The sequence below is a fragment of the Rana temporaria genome, chromosome 4 (genome assembly GCF_905171775.1).
Source record: "Rana temporaria chromosome 4, aRanTem1.1, whole genome shotgun sequence".
In the NCBI taxonomy this organism is placed as follows: Eukaryota; Metazoa; Chordata; class Amphibia; order Anura; family Ranidae; genus Rana; species Rana temporaria.
Window position 1 is genome coordinate 183,940,873 of NC_053492.1, and position 22,554 is coordinate 183,963,426.

Genomic DNA, 22,554 nt, shown 5'->3' on the forward strand with positions numbered 1-22,554 from the left:
GTTTGCGTTTAATATTCTATTTTAGAGTGAATGGACTGTACTGAACGAAAACTACATTCACATTAAAAATGAGTTAGAGAAAATTTTGTCCATCCTGCCGCTTCGAATTTTCCCATTACTGCTGTCAAATATGAACATTGATTTGACCCCACTAGCAATTATAAAATCGTACAAAGTTTTTTAAAATGTAAAAAAAAAGTCTGCTAGTGTATGGCCACTGAAAAAAAAAAAAAAAGACTAAACTTCTCACTTGTATTATATTATATGTATATGTACTGTGTGTTTCATCTTAAAATGCTGTACACATCCTCATAAAAGAATTAATACATTTCACAATACAAAGAAGCCACCAATTTAAAAAGTCAACCATAAACCAAGCACGTGTAAGTTAGACTTTGGACGGGAATTCCATTCAGTGTTACTGGTGTGAACACGACATAGCAAGTGCCGATTCGAACAAAGTGCAGGCATACTGAAGGCTTCTCTCCCTGTACTAGAGGGCAAGATGACACAACCGATACGCAAAAGAAATATAATGCTGTCTCGGGGGGAGGGGGATAAATAGAAGTGCTAAAAATGTGTTTTAGCTGATGGATGCTATAGAAAAAATATTAAACGGTACAGATGCTGTACACTCCTAAACTGAAAAGTGGTGGTTAATCAAAGTGGACTGTCACATAATACACTGTAATGGAGTGGTGCTAGCGAGAAAACTACCTGACAACAGCCAGTCTTATCTTAGGCCCCATACACACGAGAGGATTTATCCGCAGATACGGTCCAGCGGACCGTATCCGCGGATAAATCCTCTCGAGGATTTCAGAGGATTTCTATGCGATGGCGTGTACACACCATCGCATTGAAATCCGCGCTGAAATCCTCTGCCGATGACGTGTCGCGCCGTCGCCGCTATTATGACGCGGCGACGGGCGCGACGCTGTCATATAAGGAATTCCACGCATGCGTCAAATCATTACGACGCGTGCGGGGAATCCCTTTAGACGGATGGATCCGGTAAGTCTGTACAGACGAGCGGATCCATCCGTTGGAATGGATTCCAGCAGATGGATTTGTTGTGCATGTCAGCAAATATCCATCTGCTGGAAATCCATCCCAGGGGAGATTTCTCTGCGGATAAATATCCGTTGGCGTGTACACACCATAGGATCTATCCGCAGAAACCCATTTGATGGGATTTATCTGCGGATAGATTCTATGGTGTGTATGGGGCCTTAGGGGAATGCATAGTATAGTTTTTTTTTTTTAAATGTAAATGAATTTCTGTGTCTTGTATACCAATATAATTTCTGTTTTAAATATAAAAAAAGGCAGGTTGTTCTTTTCTTATGACGCATGCCACCCGCTGGTGACTGTTGGTAAATATGTAATAACTAGCTGAATACCCGGCGTTGCCCGGTCTTCCTATCTTAACCTTTTGGGGAGGAAAATCATAGTAATATAAATATACCCATCTTTTATATAAGGGTGTAGGTAAGGGTTAATTTAACTGTCATATATTTTTATTTGGCATATAAGTAATATGTGTACCAGGTTTTATTGAAATATCTCCAGGCGTACAGAAGTTATGTGGGAACATACATTTCCCATTGATTTGCATGGGACTTTAAACAAAAACCCCAACCCTCACAAATGGGGGTAGTTAAGGGATAAATTAACTATCCTATAGTTTAAGTGGACATATAAGTAACATGTGACCAAGTGTTATCGAAATATCTACAGCCGTTTGGAAGTTATGAAGTAACATGTATTTCCCATAGAGTTGAATGGGACTTTAAAGAAAAACCCCGACCATGGCAAATGGGGGAGGGTAAGGGTTAAACCACCTATCCTATGTTTGTTGCTGACATATAAGTAACATGTGTGCCAAGTTTCATGTTAATATCTTTAGCTGTTTGGACGTGATGCTGGAACATACATACATACACACACACACACACACGTTGAGTTTTATATACGGTATATAGATAGATACACAAATGTAAAATATTAAATGGTAAATAATTACAATAGAATCTCTCCAAAGCATTTTAACTGGACTATGGGGCAGATCCACATACATCTTCGCTGGGCGCAGCGTATCTAAGATACGCTACGCAGCTGTAACTTACTTTGAGTTGGTTTGAATCCTCAACGAATCTGCGCCATAAGTTACAGCGGCGTAGCGTATCTCTCGCGGCGTAAGGGCACGGAATTCAAATTCGGCGGGTAGGGGGCGTGTTTCATTTAAATGAAGCGCGTCCCCGTGCCGAGCGAACCGCGCATTCGCCGTCCGTAAAAACTCCCAGGGTGCATTGCTCCAAATGACGTCGCAAGGACGTCATTGGTTTTGACGTGAACGTAAATGGCGTCCAGCCCCATTCACGGACGACTTACGCAAACCACGTAAAATTGTAAAAATTATACGCGGGAACGACGGCCATACTTAACATTGAGTACGCCACCATATAGCAGCTTTAACTATACGCCGGAAAAAGCCGAACGGAAACGATGTAAAAAAAATGCGACGGCCGCTCGTACGTTCGTGGATCGTCGGAAATAGCTAATTTGCATACTCGACGCGGATTACGACGGGAACGCCACCTAGTGGACACCGAAAAATTGCATCTTAGATCCGACGGCGTACGAAGACGTACGCCTGTCGGATCTAGCCGAGATGCCGTCGTATCTTGTTTTGAGGATTCAAAACAAAGATACGACGCGGGAATTTTGAAATTACGCCGGCGTGTCAGTAGATACGCCGGCGTAATTTCTTTGTGGATCTACCCCTATGTATTTAGGTGAATATACACTGGTCAGCCATAATTTAAAGACCACCGACAGGTAAAGTGGATAACATTGATTATCTCATTACAATGGCATCTGAAAGTGGGTTGGATATACTAGACAGCAAGTGAACATGTTGTGCCTGAAGTTGATGTGCAGAAAGCAGAAGTAGGTAAGTATAAGGATTTGAGTGACTTTGACAAGGGTCAGATTGTAATGGCTAGGCTGTATCAGAGCAACTCCAAAACTGCAGCTATTGTGGGATGTTCCTGGCCTGCAGTGGCCAGAACCTACCAAAAGTGTTTTAACCACTTCCTTACTGGGCACTTAAACCCCTTCCTGACCAGAGGACTTTTTGCGATTCGGCACTGCGTCGCTTTAACTGACAATTGCGCGGTCGTGCGACGTGGCTCCCAAACAAAATTAACGTCCTTTTTTCCACACAAATAGAGCTTTCTTTTGGTGGTATTTGATCACCTCTGCGGTTTTTATTTTTTGCGCTATAAACAAAAATAGAGCGACAATTTTGAAAAAAAAAAACTTGTTGCTATAATAAATAGCTCAATTTTTTTTTTACGTTTTTTTTTATCCTCAGTCTAGGCCGATACGTATTCTACATATTTTTAGTAAAAAAAAAAAAAAAAATCGCAATAAGCGACTGGTTTGCGCAAAAGTTATAGCGCCTACAAAATAAGGGACAGAATTATTATTTATTTATTTATTTTTTTACTAGAAATGGCGGCGATCTGCAATTTTTATTGGGACTGCGACATTATGGCGGACACATCGGACACTTTTGGCGCCATTCACATTTATACTGCAATCAGTGCTATAAATATGCACTAATTACTGTATAAATGTGACTGGCAGGGAAGGGGTTAACACTAGGGGGTGAGGAAGGGGTTAAATGTGTACCCTATATAGTGTTCTAACTGTGTGGGGGAAGGGGGGTGACTGGGGGGGGTGACCGATCTGTGTCTCTATGTACAAGAGACACAGATCCGTCTCCTCTCTCCCCTGACAGCACCGCTGTCTGCGAGAGCCGGGAATGAGAGATGATCTCATATGTAAACATATGAGATCATCTCTCATTGGCCGCACAGATCGCCTAGGAAACGGCCGCTCCGATTGACCGTTCACGGCGATCTGTGACTGGCTGTGTCCAAGGGACACGGCCAGCACAGCAGTTCCCCGCTGCGCGCTCGGGAGCGCGCGCGGGCAACGTGCAAAGGGGCGGCCGTAAAAAGACGGCCTGTCAGAGATTGGGAGCCGCGCTGCGGCCGTACAAAGTCGTACGGCCGCCAGCAAGTGGTTAAGGAATGAAAATAAGCAAACCCCTGACATGGTCATGGATGGCCAAGGCTCATTGATGTATGTGGGGAGTGAAGCCTGGCCTGTGTAGTCCAATCAAAAAGAAGAGCTAATGTAGCTCAATCACTGAAAAAGTGAATGTTGGTTCCAATATAAAGGTGTGAGAACCCACAGTGCACCCCAATTTGTTACATATGGGGATGCATAGCAACAGACAGGTCAAGGTGCCCATTCTGACCCGTGTCCACAGGCAAAGGTGCCTACAATGGGCATGTGAGCATCAGAACAGGACCACAGGAGCAATGGCAGAAGGTGGCCTGATCTGATGAATTCAAGACTAGTTTGAGGAACACAATAAGTTCAGGGTGTTGACTTGACCTTCAAATTCTCCAGATCTGAACCCAGTCCAGCATCTCTGAGACATGCTGGAAAAACAAGTCTGACTAATGGGGGTCCCACCTAGCAAATTATAAGGACTTAAATGGTCACTAAAGGAAAACATTTTTTGCTGAAATGACTGTTTACAGGGTATAGAGACATAAAAGTTAACTGATTCCTTTTAAAAATGATTACAAATAGATAAAATCAATCATATAATGTGCCTGCAGGTTATTTTCACTTTTAAACTGGTTACATGTTCCTGTGAACTAGAGAGACACACAGAACAAAAACAAACAAATCCAGGGCAGTGTTTTGTTTTTAAAATGAATCTGGTTCTGTTAAGTTTTAGACACACAGTAATGACAGCTTAGACCACCGTGAGAAAGCTCCCAGTACTGTGGTTATAAGGAAACAGACAACCAGGAAGTGTGGAGATCAGAGCAGAATTACAGCAACATCATAGCAAAAATGAACAATAAGGACATGAAACCAGTACTGCAGTAAGGTAAAGGAAGCTATTTAGCTAAAAAAAAAAAATCCTTTAGTGATCCTTTTTAAACGATCTGCTATTGACAGTTCATGCCTTGCTGGGTTGTGGCTGATTTGTGTACGTTTTACCTAGTGTGTAGAATGACCCTTAGGTAGCACAAAACCATGTGTGGTGACTGATGTGTAGAACAGTAGTAAAAAAAAAAATAGGTACTAGTATTTAACAAAATGTAATACCCATCTAGTAATCCCCATGCAGCAGAGAAACACATCCGTATTTCTTAACATCAATGTGATAGATAGCTAGATATATAGATAGATAGATTTTATTATCTGAATGACTTCAAATACCATTTACTGTGTCTGTGTATGAAAAAAATGTAAAGTAAAGTTGGATCTATTTTATAATACATTTAAATGATTAGGGATATCATTTTGTGTTAATAATTAGATATTGTTCACTTATCTTCTGGCTGTGTCTGTTAATCATTGCTGATTTAGTTAAAAGGACACCCTAAACTGCTGTAAATAACCTCCTAGTGCAAATAGATATCAGACATGCTAAACTAAGTTAGTATTACTTTTCATTTACATAACTTCCTAAACCATCCATTTCCACTAGTCAACCTTTCATGCTACTATTATGAACACACTATAATAGAAAAAAAAAAAAAAAAAATATATATATATATATATATATATATATATATATATATATATATATATATATATATATATATATGTTTATTTATACAATACCGCAAAAAGTCACAATGTATAGTGTAAAGTTTATGTAACTAAACAGTCCAAATGATTAACAGTGCTACTAGTGTATGGTTACTGTTCAGCAAATTGAATCCCGTATTTTCATCTGAAATTATAGCTCTAGTATTTATAAACCCAATCGCTCATTTTTTATATAAAAGTAATTTTTTTTTATGCATTCCTTAATTTTTCCATAGAAACATTAATAAATCATACAATACAGTTCAGTGAAGAGGTCTAAGGGCAACCAAAATATAGGATGTGTTCAAAGTGAAAAAAAAATGTTAAAGGAATACTCCATAAATATACTGTGTGTGATAAATGTGACATTCAGTGAAGTCTAATCAATATATACAAATTAAACCGTGGAATGAAGGCAACTTAGTTACTGTACCTTGGACACATTTATGGTTCATTCTAGTTTCACCTGATGCTTAATTTTTTGCAGTCTTATGGGAAAAATAGGAAGGTTGGGATGAAACTATGGGGGGGGGGGGGGGGCTGTAGCTAGTGGATGTGTTGGGACAGGAGCAAGAGTAGAAGGACAGAGGGTAGAATGTCAGGAAAGGGAGATCCATGATGGCTGAGGTTTCTGCACTGAGAGCGCACTCCCAGTACAATGACCAAGCCGTCCCAGGTATTTCCAGGTCTCTGTTCAAGATCGGGTGCCGGTGGGATGGGCTCCCTTGCGGCTTTACAGCCAGCTCCCTACTGCGCATGCACGAAGCGGGGGGAAGGAGGAGCCGACCTTCCAGATGACAAAGGGCGGCAATGTCACCTGGAAGTGGGAGTAGGTGTCAAAACCAAGTACCCACTCCCCCCCCCCCCCCCCCCAAAAGGTGCCAAATGTGGCAGCAGAGCGGGGGAGGAAGCAAACAAGCGGAGCTTCCCCTTCTGGGTGAGCAGCCTTTATGCCTTTAGTAAATTGACCCAACAGGGTTGATTAAACCTAGATTTAAAAACACTGGGCTAGATTCAGAAAGATCAGCGGATCTTTCTGCTGGCGTAACGTATCTCAGATACGTTACGCCGTAACTTTGGGCGTAAATTCCGTATGCAGATAGAACTTGCGCCCTTAGTTACGGCGGCGTAACGTATGTGTGACGGCGTAAGCCCGCCTAATTCAAATGGGGATGTTGGGGGCGTGTTTTATTTAAATTTCACTTGACCCCGCGTATTTGACGGTTTTTGTGAACGGCGCATGCGCCGTTTGTGAAAAACTCCCAGTGCGCATGCTCGAAATTACGCCGAAAAGCCTCATTGGTATCGACGTGAACGTAACTTACGCAAAGCCCTATTCGCAAACGACTTACGCAAACAACGTAAAATGTTCAAAACTCGACGCGGGAACGACGTCCATACTTGACATTAGCTACGCCTCAAATAGCAGGGGTAACTATACGCCAAAAAAAGCCTAACGTAAACGACGTAAAAAAATGCGCAGGCGGGACGTACGTTTCTGAATCGGCGTAAATACCCAATTAGCATATTCCTTGCGTAAATATACGGAAGCGCCACCTAGCGGCCAGCGTAAATATGCTGCCTAAGATACGACGGTGTAAGACACATACACCAGTCGGATCTTAGGGAAATCTATGCGGAACTGATTCTATGAATCAGGCGCATAGATACGACCCCGCACACGCCGTCGTATCTCCTTTCTGAATCTGGCCCACTATCTACAGGATTTATTTGAATTTTGGCTATGAATTTAGGGTTGTCTTTAAAATAGGATTTAATATTGAGTTGAGATAAAACAGGAGTTTGTCAAACATTTTATTAGAGATTTGAAACCTTTTCTAAATGTCTTGCTTTGGAAAGTATAAATACGATACAAAAAGAGGAGAAATAAATGATTCTACTTAGGAAAATTCCACTGTATGTGCCTTTGTGTGCTGATCATGTGACCAAAAGCCTGGGCATTTGATTATGTAACTTTGTTGAAGGGGAGGATCAGTTTAAGCTGGCCATAAACGGTTCAAACCGGATCGGCTGAGATTCGAACCATGTATGGGCAAGGCAGATTGTACCCGTCGATCCATCGATCGACTTGGATATAACCAGCATGTTGAATATTAATGCGATTATTGCCAGCGTCTATAGCCACTGCAAAAATCACTGTGTGTTCCCCCCCACTTGAAGAACAATTCCTTTATCAATATGTTGATGGGGGAATCAAGCAATTTTCTTTCTTGCAACATGTTGTTGCAGGAGAGAAAATTGTACCATCTACTGTATGGCCAACTTTAGACTGGCTAATCTTCCTGTGAAGGAAATGGATAGACTGATTGTCTAATGACGAGCAAAGAAGGAATCCTTTAGCAGCATTTTCTCCAGGAAAAGTGCATACTTCAGCCCTTGTATTACTAGACGACTGGGGGTGATTTACTAAAGAAAAATAGACTGTACTTTTTGCAAGGGAATTTAGCTTAGTTTAGTGAATGAGGTAAAGCTCTGCTGACTTCCATCATTCAATCATTTGCAAGTAAAATACCGTTTTTTTTTTATGGTCCTTGCTTGTGATCTTTTTACAAAGTGAATTTTAAACACATCGACTAAGCTCCCTTACAAAGTAAAAACTCCATTGCAAAGTGAAAAGCTGATTTGTTTTAAAGAAGCTTATGCAGGTGATGACTCCTGCTTCTGAAAATATTAGTTTCCAGATGGTTATATTACCCTGGGTAATATAAAAATTCTGACTTCACATGTTTAATGCATGTTCTAGGACATCCAGGGATGGAAGTCAGATGATCAAAATGAATGCCAGGCAACTAACATTGTTTTTAGAAGGTCAGTAATAACTGCCCCACATTTCTTTCAGCGTGAGTTTCCTTTAAGAGTAAGCAGAAAAAATAGACAGAAATTAAGAGAAAATATGTGCATAGTAAGTATATGTTATAAAAAGGAATCCTCTTGACACATCATCATATTCCTTGCCCCTAACACATCCCTTTCCAGCCTAGGGCTAGTGCTCTTGCTTATGCGCTGCAATTTATGTAAATTATATTGTTATTAATGTTGATGTTACTGTGCAGAATAAATGTGAAAAAAATCAAAGTCTAAAAAAAGATTTTGCACAGCAATTTTGTAAACCCTGGATCCCTCGTCCAATAATGTATTTATTCAGGACCAGTAAAGCATATGTTAAGATTGTCCTTTATATATCTATATATTTAAATACACGTTATATCAATTATTATAGGTAAAGATTTGCAGGCCATATGATCACTTTGGACATGTTCTCTCGTAGGAATTGTCTAGACGTCTGTGCAAAAATGTGTTTTTCTGCCGATATATCACAGAAGGCATCCTTAGTTCCCCTTCCCCTTTAGACACTCACACTCCCTGCTCACCCCTGCCAAACAATTATAGGCTATTTCAGATAACATTTTAATCTAAGGCTTTGCCAGGATGCTTTATTATTTATGTGTACATACATATGTAGCTCTATTGGTAGAGAGTCCTATGTTTACAGATACAGTAGCTTTATCAGGATGTAGTGGGAAATCTGAACTGGTAGGATGCTTGATGATACTAATACAACCCTCAAGATAAGCAAGAAACCGCAAAATACTTAAAGCGGATGTCCGATGAAAAAAAAATATTAAAAGCCAGCAGCTACAAATACTGCAGCTGCTGACTTTTAATATTAGGACACTTACCTGTCCTGGAGCCCAGCGCCGTCCGCAGCAGAGGATGAGCGATCGCTCATCACTCTGCTGCCCCCCCGCCATCCTCGGTGAGGGAACCAGGAAGTGAAGCGCTCCGGCTTCACTGCCCGGTTCCCTACAGCGAATGCGAGAGTCGCGCTACGCCTGCCGATTGGCTCCCTCTGTGTACTGGGGGCCGAGTGTTCCCAGAACACAATGGGGGGGGGGGGGACGGGAGGTGACGTCATGCCCGCAGTCTGCCCGAGACTGTGTGGCCTGAAGTGGGTGCAAATACCTGTCTTTAGACAGGTATCTGCACACTCCTGAAAGGTGTCAAATGTGACACCGGAGAGGGGGGAGGGTTCCGATCAGTGGGCGTTCGACTTTAGGGTGGAGCTCCGCTTTAAAGATTATATTTGTTAACTTGCTTCATGTGCCTGAATAAATTTAATGAGCTTAGATACAGTGGAGAAATTATTTAATCCCCTGCAGATTTTGTAAATTTGCCCACATACATAGAAATTAAGGGTCTAATATTTGATCCTCTACCAACCAACAATAATCCTGGCTCCCACAGACTGGCTACAGTATGTGCTCATGTGGTACACAGATTAGTTCTGTCAATTGATCCCAACGACAACTTCTTATTTGAATAAAAGACACTTGTCCACAGAATCTCTTTCTTCCACTCAAACCTCACCATCATGGGCAAGACCAAAGAGCTGTCAAAGGATGTCAGGGACACGGTTGTAGACCTGCACAAGGTTAGAATGGGTTACAAGGCCATCAGCAAGAAGCTTGGTGAGGAGGAGACAACTGTTGGAGTGATTATTCGCAAATAGAAGAAATACAAAATAACCATCAATAGCCCTCAGTCTGAAGCTCCATGCAAGATTTTGCCTCATGGGGTAAGGATGATCATGAGAAAAGTGAGGTATCAGCCCAGAACTACATGGGAGGAGCTTGTGAATGACCTCAAGGCAGTTGGGACTACAGTCACCAAACAAACCATTGGTAACACAATACGCCGTCATGGATTGAAATCCTGCAGCCCCTGCAAGACCCCCTTCCTCAAGAAGGCACAAGTACAGGCCCATCTGAAGTCTGCCAATGAACATCTAAATGATTCAGAGGAGGATTGGTAGAAAGTGCTGTGGAGAGATGAGACCAAAATTGATCTCTTTGCATTAACTCGACTCGATGTGTTTGGAAGAAGAAAATGCTAACTATGACCCTAAGAACACCATCCCTACAGTCAAGCACGGAGGTGGAAATGTTTCTCTGCTAAAGATACAGGCCAACGTTGCTACATTAAGGGGCCAGTGGACAGGGCCATGTATTGTAAATTCTTGGATGAGAGCCTTCTTCCCAAAACACTAAAGATGGGTCCTGGATGGGTCTTCCAGCATGACAATGACCCAAAACATACATCCAAGGCAACAAAAGAGTGGCTCAATAAGAAGTTCATTAAAGTCATGGAGTGGCCTAGCCAGTCTCCAGACCTTAATCCTATAGAAAATTTATAGAGTGAGCTGAAACTTCAAGCTGCCAAGCGACAGCCAAGAAACCTTAAGGATTTAGAGAAGATATGTAAAGAAGAGTGGACCAAAATCCTTCCTGAGATGTGCAAACCTGGAAACCATCTATAAAAAACATCTTATCTCTGTGCTTGCCAACAAGGGTTTCTCCACCAAGTACCAAGTCCTGTTTTGCTTGGGGATTAAGGGCCAGATTCTGAAAAGGCTTACGACGGCGCAACGCCATTTGCGCCGTCATAAGTCCTAATCTGGCCCGGTGTATCTATGAGACTGATTCTTAGAATCAGTTACGCATAGATATCCCTTAGATCTGACAGGCGTAAGGCTCTTACGCTGTCAGATCTTAAATGCAATTTTTTTTCCCGCCGCTAGGTGTCGCCTCGTCGTTTTCCCCGTCGTCTATGCAAATTAGCTATTTACGCAGATTCCCGAACCTACGCACGGACGACGCAGTGAATTTACGACGTTTCCGTAAGCGTAAACTTGCCCCTGCTATATGAGGGGCAAGTTTACGAAGGTCCGTCGTATGCCATGTTAAGTATGGCGTCGGGTCAGCGTCGTCTTTTTCCGTTGTTTAACGTAATCCCAGTTGAGAAACCCCGATATAGTTAGGCTTCATTTAGAATCTCTTGTCCAGTTCTTGGAGATCAGTTGCTGTGGTTTTCTACACTCTTCCCACCAGTGGTAATCCATGGCAATAAAATTAACCTGCATTGATGGTCGGTGGTTACTTACGTCATCACTTGGCTGACAGTACCGGCTTTATTTTAGTGCTGGGTGCTGAACAAAGCATTTTTTTGCACCCTGCAGTCAATCTGCAAAGTGGCCAACAGGTGTGAGGCCCTGTACACACGATCAGTCCAAACTGATGAAGTGGACTGAAGTTCAGTTTCATCGGTCCAAACCGACCGTGTGTGGGCCCCATCGGTCAGTTGTCCTTCGGTCCAAAAACAGAGAACTTGCTTTAAAATTGGACCGATGGACGGCTGACCGATAGGTCAAAACTGATGGTTAGTACGCAAAAGCATCGGTTCCAAACCCGGGCACGCTCGGAATCAAGTCGACACATGCTTGGAAGCATTGAACTTAATTTTTCTCTGCACGTTGTTGTGTTTTACGTCACCGTGTTGGACTCGATCGGTTTTTGAACTGATGGTGTGTAGGCACATCAGACCATCAGTCCGCTTCATCGGTTAACCGATGAAACGAACCTTCAGTCCGTTTTCATCAGTTTGGACTGATCATGTGTACAGGGCCTAAGACCCATCCTAGGACACAGAGAGCTGGCTGTTGGGCACCAGCACTCAAATTGCGGACAAAAAAGTTAACACAAAAAAGGGTAGATTCAATGAACCACTTGGTCAATTTATTTGTTGTAAAATTTCTGTGTTTCAATTTAAAAAAAAAGTTTGAAAAGACAATACATTTCCTTTCGGCAATTATTTACACTTTATTTTGTATTTGCACATTCCAGAGCAATCTACAGAAAAAAGAGACAGGATAGATAGTGATCACGCAGATTGATCTCTGTGCAGTCAAACATCAAGAAATAATACAGCTCAGCTAACTTCTATGTGGTCACTTAGACGTTCATCATACGGGTTACTGTCAAACCATATGGGAAATCTCTGGCGTCAGACCTTTTTATATGAAACAAAGTTATTCATCCAACTTGGGTTTTTGCCCAATGTCTCTGAGAAGTCATTAGGCATTTTGATCTCATACATAGATGGATGGCTGATCTCTACATTACTCTGAAAGTAGGAGTCTAGGTTTCTGGCATGGAGCCTAAATGTAACAGACGATGTACTGTAAACATGGTAGGAGCCAATCATTTTATTTCATTTACAAGTAGAAAGACATCCTGTGGTAAACATCACCAGAAGAGTGAATGCCTAAAAAGAAAGCTATTGTACAGTGTTTACATGAAGTACTGCAGGAAAAACTGGAATACATGTACAGAACATTACGTATTACCCTTCACACAGACCTATAATGCACAAGTTAAGCTAACCATACATCGAATTCATTATATGTCTTAGCACAAGTAGAAATCCAGCTATTACATCATCCCAGTATACTTTCCAGATTGCCCAAGAGTGACTATTCCCTACAGAAAAACAGGTTACATAACATTAAATTATACAAAAGTGGTGTAGCTCACTGCAGTTCCGCAATGCTGGAGGTGCAAACACCCCCTAAAATATTCTTAATTTTATTAGTGTGCTCTAGCACAGCAAGAGTGTAAAGGATTTATTCAAAGCTGCACACACTTACTCAATTAGTTCATAACATTTGAACATATGTGGTTGTAGATATAGGGCCGGATTCAGATACAATGGAGTATCTCAGATACGTTACGCCGCCGCAATTTAGGGCGCAATTCCGTATTCAGAAAGAACTTGCGCCCTATGTTATGGCGGCGTAACGTATGTGGTCCGGCGTAAGCCGGCGTAATTCAAATGTGGATGGTGTGGGCGTGTTTTATTTAAATTTACTGTGACCCCACGTATTTGACGTATTTGCATGCGCCGTTCGTGAAAAAATCCCAGTGCGCATGCTCGAAATTCCGCCGCAAATCGTCATTGCTTTCGACGTGAACGTAAATTACGTCCAGCCCTATTCGCGAACTACGTAAAATTTTCAAAACTCGACGCGGGAACGACGTCCATACTTAACATAGGATACGCCTCATATAGCAGGGGTAACTATACGCCGGAAAAAGCCTAACGTAAACGACGTAAAAAAACACGCCAGGCAAACGTACGTTTCTGAATCGGCGTATCTACCTAATTTGCATATTCGACGCGTAAATATACGGAAGCGCCACTTAGCGGCCAGCCTAAAATTGCAACTAAGATACAACGGCGTAAGAGACTTACGCCGGTCCGATCTTAGTCAAATCTATGCGTAACTGATTCTATGAATCAGGCGCATAGATACGACGCCGCACACTCAGAGATACAACGGCGTATCTGGAGATACGCCGTCATATCTCCTACATGAATCTACCCCACAGTAGTCATCTTGACTTGCCCTTTAAGCAATCATTTCACAGATTGCTATATGGCAGTTTTCTGCACAGAAAGAAGTGATTTTGTCAGGAAGATAAAAGATATTGGTGGCTGGTGCCTACCCTTTCTTTTCCTCAAAATTCTGCTAATAAAAGCTAATGGATATAATTGCTCATTATAATGTTATTAGTAATCATAAATACACATACCTCCCAACTTTTTGAGATGGGAATGAGTGACACCTATTAGCAAAAATATGTAGGCACAGGAGTGCTTTTTACCACAATTTTTTCTTTATACTGGGTTTTGAAATTTACAAATGCAGCAGTTTACTAATTGGATGAAACTAGGGGTCGGCAGTAGCAATGGCAGTGGTCAGCAGAGGTACACTTTTTTCACCAATCCAAGGAGTGAAATTGGAGTTGTGTTGGGACCTCTGCTACACAGGGAAGTTTCAGCAAACATGCCGATGGACGGGAATGTATAGCACCTGGGCTAAAGCTTTCTTCAAACATTGTATTGGACATCTGCTCATCTTGGACTCGATTAATCTATATATCTATGTCTATCTGCATATTATTATAACTTATCTAGGGGATATTATCCACTTGACCACTGGGCACTTAAACCCCCTTTCTAACCAGACCAATTTTCAGCTTTCGGTGCTCTCACACTTTGAATGACAATTACTCAGTCATACAACACTGTACCCATATGAAATGTTTATCCTTTTTTTTCCACACAAATAGAGCTTTCTTTTGGTGGTATTTAATCACTGATGGGTGTTTTATTTTTTGCGCTATAAATCAAAGAATACTGGAAATTCTGTAAAAAAATAATAATTTTTGTTTCTGTTAAAAATTAGCAAATTCGTAATTTTTCTTCATAAATTGTATTTATTATTTGGTCTTTGTGAAAAGTATAGAGTCCACAATTTATGGTGCCAATCTCTGAAAATTGATCACACCTAAAGTATTGATGGCCTATCTAATTTCTTGAGAGCCTAACATGCCAGGAAAGTACAAATACCCTCCAAATGACCCCTTTTTGGAAAGTAGACAGCCCAATGTATTTAGAAAGAGGCACGGTGAGTTTTTGAAGTTGTGATTTCTTCCCACAATTCTTTGCAAAATCAAGATTTTTTTCCCCCCACAAAATTGCCATGTTATCAGGTTATTTCTCACACACAGCATATGCATACCACAAATGACACCCCAAAATACATTCTGCTACTCCTCCTGAGTATGGTGATACCACATGTGTGAGACTTTTACACAGCGTGGCCAGATACAGAGGTCCAACATGCAGGGAGCACCAGCAGGCGTTCTAGGGGCATGAATTTTAAGTCTAATTTGACTATTACACTTTGAGGCACTGTAGTGGCATGGATGTGAACTGATGTGACATGGATGAGCAGTGGATGGGGATGGCTGAGCATGGTTGAGCCATGAATGTGGATGGCTGGGTATTGCAGAGTATGGATGAGTATTGCAGAGTATGGATGGATGGATGAGTATTGCAGAGTATGGATGAATATGGATGAGATATTGCAGAGTATGGATGAGGTATTGCAGAGTATTGCGGAGTATGGATGTGGCTGGAATGGGCACTGAGCAGCGCTGTGGGCACTACAGATCCAGCCCACAGCGCTGCTGCAAACGATCTCTCCCCCTCTCCTCTCACACTGTACTGATCAGTACAAAGAGGGGAGAGAGGAACAGGATGTGATGCCGGTTTGTTGTGATCGCTCTGTCATTTGACAGAGCGATCACGTGGTAAACGGCCGCTATCAGCGGCTATTTACCATGATGCGCTGGGTCTTCCAGACCCGGCGGTTACAGATATTTCCGGGTGCGTGCCCCAGGGGGCGCCCAGGAGCAAGATTCTGGGAGGACGTCCATGGACGCCCTCCCAGAATAAGTCGACTGCGCTGTAGCCGTCTTTCGGCTATGGCCCGGTCTGCATTTGGTTATACCATGGGATCCCAGATGCTGTTAGCTGACATTTGGTCCTAGTGCTAGGCCTGGCTATATGGGGTCATTCCTCTTCCAACCTAGAAGGTGCCATGAACATCAAACCTGTGAGAAACTCTTAATAGTGAGAAATTGCCACCATTGCTGGTATGTGTGACTTTGTAAACTAAAGAGTGCTATGACTACCACATATTTTTAATTTTAGGAGTTCTCATGGACCTGCACTAACACAACCCTCTCTAAGTGCATATGACTCTTCTTGTTATTTATCTGTATATACTGAACACAGTAATGCTCTGGACATCATTATGTTAAACCTTTATCAACTGTCAAAATAAAATTATCTTTACAATTGTCATTAGCCTAAAACATTGCTGGAGCTTTACAATGTTGTTGAAGGATTTTGTAACACTAAGAAATCCAAATTTTTCATGGGAATTTACCCAAATATGTCTAAACTCTCAATGTCTGTCCATCTTCACCAGACAGTGTTAATTAGCATCTGGAAGACCATGTCCACCAGTCACAGCCACTGTTTATTAGTGTGTGTGAGATATATATATATATTACACTGTACTACTGTACCCACACACACACAGTATATAAGGGTTGCTAAATATACTTACCCAAAATAAACTACTTGTATCTATATATATTTTATTGAGCGAGTTTTTGCAGCAACAAAGTATTGACACTGTTAACAGATTACAATATTCATATGCCATTTCCTTCTGGGAAAACTCATCAGAATCTTTCAGCGCTGGTGGTGCAGCAACTATCGGTGAGTGGCTGTACATACAGGTGGAAGGTAAAAATATTTTTTCTAAAATTATGGATTTGACTTCCCTGTTTAGAAAGTTATATTACAAAATTGGTGCCATTAATTTAGACTTGCAGTTTGCGCTAAATCTATCACTGATCTTCTAGTGCCAGTTAGGCAGCACCTAGTGTACTATGCACTTTTGCAAAGTCATTAGATCATGTATGCCTACCTTTTAAAGATATGGATTTAAAAAACCTTAACCACACACTATGCAGTTCTCTCTTAGATCTATCGAGTTGGTACTTTTCACTTTATGTGACAACCAGAATAATTAAAGCATATCTGATCACTTGCACAGAATGTTGGAGTTTTTGGGGCCTGCTCATGAGAACTTGCAAATCCAGATGTCAGATTACATAACATTAAACCCTATTGAAGTTTCATGAAATACTGTAGATACAGATCCACTTTGAAACTGCATATAAGCCTTTTGGGGTGGGAATTGCTATCCAGTTAACAGATACCTGTAATCCAACAGTACATTTTGCCTTCCAGGCTAAACAGTGTGGATGGTCGAATCGAGTACATGAATGTGCATTTATCTATTCTTTACATCTACAGGTGTCCACATTATGTAAAGATTTACATTTTCACCTCTATCACTTACAACAATGCTAGCTGGTGTTTCTGGTACAACAATTTACGTTTTATTTAAAATCAAAGGAAATACTGTGCAGGGGTCACCAACGCAGCGGGTCATGTATGATCACATGTGAATGAGAATCGTTAACACCTTTAAACAGTAATTGTCAAAAAAAAAAGACAGTATATAGAAAAATGGTTTAAAGATTGAACAATACAGCCACACGGCAGGGCTGTTGGCCTGAACAACTGGCTGGGTCAAGAGACCCATGCATAAGAGCATGTGAAGAGAATGTTAGGAAGGAGCCAGGAAGGGAGATAGAGAAGAGAGAGATCAGAGTAAGAAAAGGAGAAAGAAGAGGAATACAAAAAAAGTAGGGGTTTGGGAGATCCCGCAGGCCCTGGTATTAGTCCGCTAGTGGGTTACAAGGTGTCATAAATGGCTTGGTTTAGTGTGGGAAAAGCGCAAGAGGCCAGGGTTCACATATTTTTAGGAATTTAGAATAGAAGTCATGTAAAATACTGGACATCTTTTGATTGATCATCATAGTGGTCAAACAGTCCTTCACAGCTGCAAAGCAGACTGTGGGTTTCTTCCAGCTCTTGGCTATAGTACAGTTAGCCACAAGGAACAAATAGGTGGCCAGTTTCTGTTGATAAAAGTATAGCGGAGGTCAAACATTCCTGGTAAAGTGAAATGCAGGGAATTTTCGAATTCCCTACCACAATTCAATGTCTGACGTGAACATTTCACTTTACTTAAAGAGGAAGTAAACGTCCTCTGCTGAAATGTATCTATAGGTAAGACTATAATAATAAGGATTAAAGTGGAGGTTCCCCCTAAAAAAATATTCTAACAATACATTGAGAAGACTGATTACACTGCGGGTATGCTGTTTTTATTTTTATTTTTTTTCGTACATACCTCGTTATCGCCGTTTCATCCCTCGGCTTCCGGGTATGATTCTTGCTGGACCTAGTTGATTGACGTTCCTCCAACCGGCGCATACTGCGCGTCACGACTTTCCGACAGAAGCCGAACGTCATTGCGCAGGCGCCGTATAGAGTCGGCTCTATACGGCGCCTGTGCAGCGACGTTCGGCTTCTTTCGGAAAGTCGTGACGTCAAGTATGCGTCAGTCGGAGGAACGTCAATCAACTAGGACCGCCCAGCCCCACAAGAATCATACCCGGAAGCCGAGGGATGAAACGGCGATATCGAGGTATGTACGAAAAAAAAAAAAAAAAAAAACAGCATACCCGCAGTGTAATCAGTCTTCTCAATGTATTGTTAGAATTTTTTTTTAGGGGGAACCTCCACTTTAAGTGTATGGCAGGGATTTGCAATTAGCGGACCTCCAGCTGTTCCAAAACTACAAATCCCATCATGCCTCTGCCTTTGGGTGTCATGCTTGTTGCTGTCAGAGTCTTGCTATGCCTCATGGGATTTGTAGTTCTGCAACAGCTGGAGGTCCGCTAATTGCTTATCCCTGGTGTATGGTATAGGAGATATTTACATTACATGTAACCAGTGACATCACTTGTGCATATGTTCTGAAGGAACGGCCATGGGTGCCATCCTTCTGAGTCCTGTGCCATGAACGGAGAATCCCACGCGCATGCGCGGCCCTGACATCATTGCAGCTGGCCGATCACAGCGCTAGAACCTGCGAACCTGGAAGAAACTCAGAGGAAAACGTCAGCCGTCTCAGCGGTGTGCGGGCGCCGCTGGAACAGCTTCGTTCTAAGGTAAGTATATCATAATGAGCAAGTATGCATTATGCCTTTGTCTTGCATTTTTTCTTTTTCAGAGTTTACAACCTCTTTAACATTTAACAAGAAATGAATCTCAGTAAAATAAAGCACATGTGTATGGCCACAGTAAACTGCATATACAGACATGGCATTGTTTTCAATGATATGGCCGAGCATATTTATACACTAGGCATGACATTTTTTTTCTATGTACTTCCATGTTCTTTATAACCACAGAGATCATTAATTCATAGAACCAAACTGTTAGGAATTTTTAGACACAGTCATTAAACGCAAGTCAGAGTAGTTATGTTTTTTTTTTTTTTTTTTTTTTAAAAGAAACATAAGCTATTGATAAAAGCAGCTCCATTCATAACAAGTTTTATATGTGCTAAAATCATCTGCTCTGTCACATTATTTAAAGTATACTATATATCTAGAAATTGCACACAGTCACAATGTGTAATAAGGGAACACTCACTTGTTTGGATGATACAAAAGAAGAATATCCAACTTTTCCCAACCATCTCTCCGGGAGCTCTGAACTGCGCCCTCCCCAAGCTTCTTCCAAGAAAGAGACTGTTATATTCCAGCAGTTCACTTATGAAAAGGTGTTTAGTGATCATGCCTGCTCCCTGCTGGCCAGGTTCCACATCAAGGAGTGTTTGACTAAAGGGCAAAGAGGAGCTGGCAGATGGAAAACACCAGGGAAAAATACCTCAACTCAGACTGTTCAGGGTCGACTCCTAACTTTAATATTTAATGTAAAAGCAACAAATGTATTTATTATATAGACAGAGGTAAGCGAGTTAAAAACAAAAGGGGTATATGTTTATTAAATGTAAGACGAAATGTAGTGTGAAACCCAGCAAATTTAAAAATAAAAACAGCCATCATTTACTTGACTGCATGACAAGTGTGTAACCAGAAGTATAAACTGTAAAGCTTTCCCCGTACCTGCTGGAATTCTTTTGACTTTGTTTACACTTTACTATATGTTCATTGTGTATTCTAAACTCGGATTCATTTGACAGTTAATATGCACCTACCTACTTGACCGTGTGGAAAATGGAGGCCCAATGGTAAAAGCAAGTACAGATATCAAACAAACTGGATGACACCTGGAGCCAGCGTGGAGCTGGCAGCCGGAAAGTTGTCTTCAAGGCTTATGTGGAGCGAGGGGAGACCTCTAAAAAAAACAAAAAAAAAAACTTTTTTTTTATGCCTGTGAAATGTGAGTACCCCATGCATATGTGAATTTAATAAACTGCAATTTTACAACGATATAAGCACTATCAGATTTTGACTTTTATACTTTGGATGTCGGGTCTATTTAAGAGGCGATAGTGTAGAGGAGGCTTGGAGAGAGCTGTTTGTAGCCTGGGAGAGGCTAAAAAGCTATTATTGATCCTACTTGGCTGTAGTGGTCACATTACACCAGGTGAGATTATTCCTGGAGGAGGGGGAGCACTTTTGTGGTAACACGTTATTTTGCTATTCGAGCACCAGTAAGGAGTGGAAGGAGTAAGAAACACTATTTTGTAGATCCTATTTGTATGGAGAAGGCTGTCTCTTCAATTTGCATGGACACTTTTCTTTTTGAATTGCACCGATTTGATGAAGTTTGTTTGCTATCCTTGATAAATAATTTTTTTGGTCATTTATTGCACACAGTAATATATTGAGCACCATCGCGCTGCGCATTTTGTAAATATTAAAAATTTCTAGTCACTTTAACACATCTATGCCATTGTGAATAGTGTCAGCGGCTTTTGTATCTCATTTTTTCACATAGTAGCTTGCAGGTTCGTTTGTTATATAAACATTATATAATTATTTAAATAAAAGTGACGGTCTACTTGAAAGGTAACATTTATATTTTAACCACTTGCCTACTGGGCACTTTTACCCCCTTCCTGCCCAGGCCAACTTTCAGCTTTTAGTGCTTTTGCACTTTAAATTACAATTGCGTGGTCATGCAACACTGCACCCAATCTACATTTTTATAATTTTTTTTAAAAAACAGATAGAGTTTTCTTTTGGCGGTATTAAATCACCACTGGGGTTATTTTTTGCTAAACAAACACAAAAAGACTGAAAATGTTCGGAAAAAAAAACCCTGTCACAAAATTTAGTAAATAAGTAAGTTTTCTCCTTCACTGATGTGGGCTGATAAGGCTGTACTGATGGGCAATGATGAGGTGGCACTGACAGGCATCACTGATGGGCACTGTTGGGGCGGTGTAGATATCCCCTGTGTGGATTTTTCGGTTATCCGCTCTCCTCCCCTCACGCGTTGAGAGGAGAGGATTGCTAATAACCAGCAAATCCTGTTTACATCATAGTAAAGAGCTACTGTGATTGGCTCTTTATCACAATCTGTGATCATGTGCATCCAAAGGACACAGCGATCCTAGATTACTGCGCACCACATGGGACACGCAGGCAGTGGGACCACGGGAGAACATCACATGATGGCCCCTCAGCAAAGTGCGACTGCGCTGTAGCAATGTACCATTGTTTTTTTTATTTGTTATATATATATATATATATATTAGTGCTGTCAAGCGATTAAAATTTTTAATCGCGATTAATCGCATTAATGTCATAGTTAACTCACGATTAATCGCGCTATTAAGGAGGTTCACCCTTTAAAACATTTTTTTTTGTTTTCTTATTTATTTATTTATTTTTTATAATATTAAATTGTGTTTTTTTATTTTTTTACATTTTGATCACTTTTATTGCTGTCACAAGGAATGTAAACATCCCTTGTGACAGCAATAGGTGGTGACAGGTACTCTTTATGGAGGGATCGGGGGTCTAAAAGACCTCCGAGCCCTCCTTTGCACTTCAAAGTATTCAGATGGCCGAAAACGGCGATTCTGAATACTGTGTACTTTTTTAAATCCGGCGCCATTGGCAGCCGAGAAACCCGGAAGTGACGTCATGACACCGCTTCCGTGGTTTCAATGCGGAGACTGAATCAAAGCCGCTTACGGCTTAGTGTCAGTCTCCAACCTGGACACAGAAGGCGGCGGATCTAGGATCGGGTCTCCCGGTGGGACGGGAGGCCCGGTCAGAGCGGCGAAAGGCGGCGGGAGGGGGGGGATGTCCCCTCCCGCTCCTCCGGCATAACAACCGAGCGGCTTTTAGCCGCATCGGTTGTTATGTTTGGATAGCCGATCGCCCGCTCTAAACAACGGTACCGGGATGATGCCTGCCACTGCAGGCATCATCCCGGTATAACCCCCGAACGCCGCCTCGTTAATCGCGCGATAAAAAAATTGACGGCGTTAACATGGGTTTGCGTTAACGCCGTTAATAGCGCGTTTAACTGACAGCACTAATATATATATATATATATATATATATATATATATATATATATAAAAAGACCAATCATTTTGTGGAAAAAAAATAAAAAATTTTCAGTTTCTCGTATAGCACTTTGCAAATAATCTTTCTTCATAAATTTCAGCCAAAATGC

General features: G+C 41.4%; 1 protein-coding gene across 1 annotated transcript in view; it reads right to left on the minus strand.

Annotated features, from left to right (window-relative positions):
* Positions 1 to 19,727, minus strand: part of LOC120936809 (melanotransferrin-like) — an 82,348-nt gene extending 62,621 nt beyond the window's left edge. Inside the window, exon 1 of the mRNA XM_040349472.1 lies at positions 19,546 to 19,727. Coding sequence (XP_040205406.1) covers positions 19,546 to 19,690 — 145 coding nt within the window. The 5' untranslated portion in view covers positions 19,691 to 19,727. The remainder of the gene's footprint in view (positions 1 to 19,545) is intronic.
* Positions 19,728 to 22,554: the final 2,827 nt, after the last annotated feature.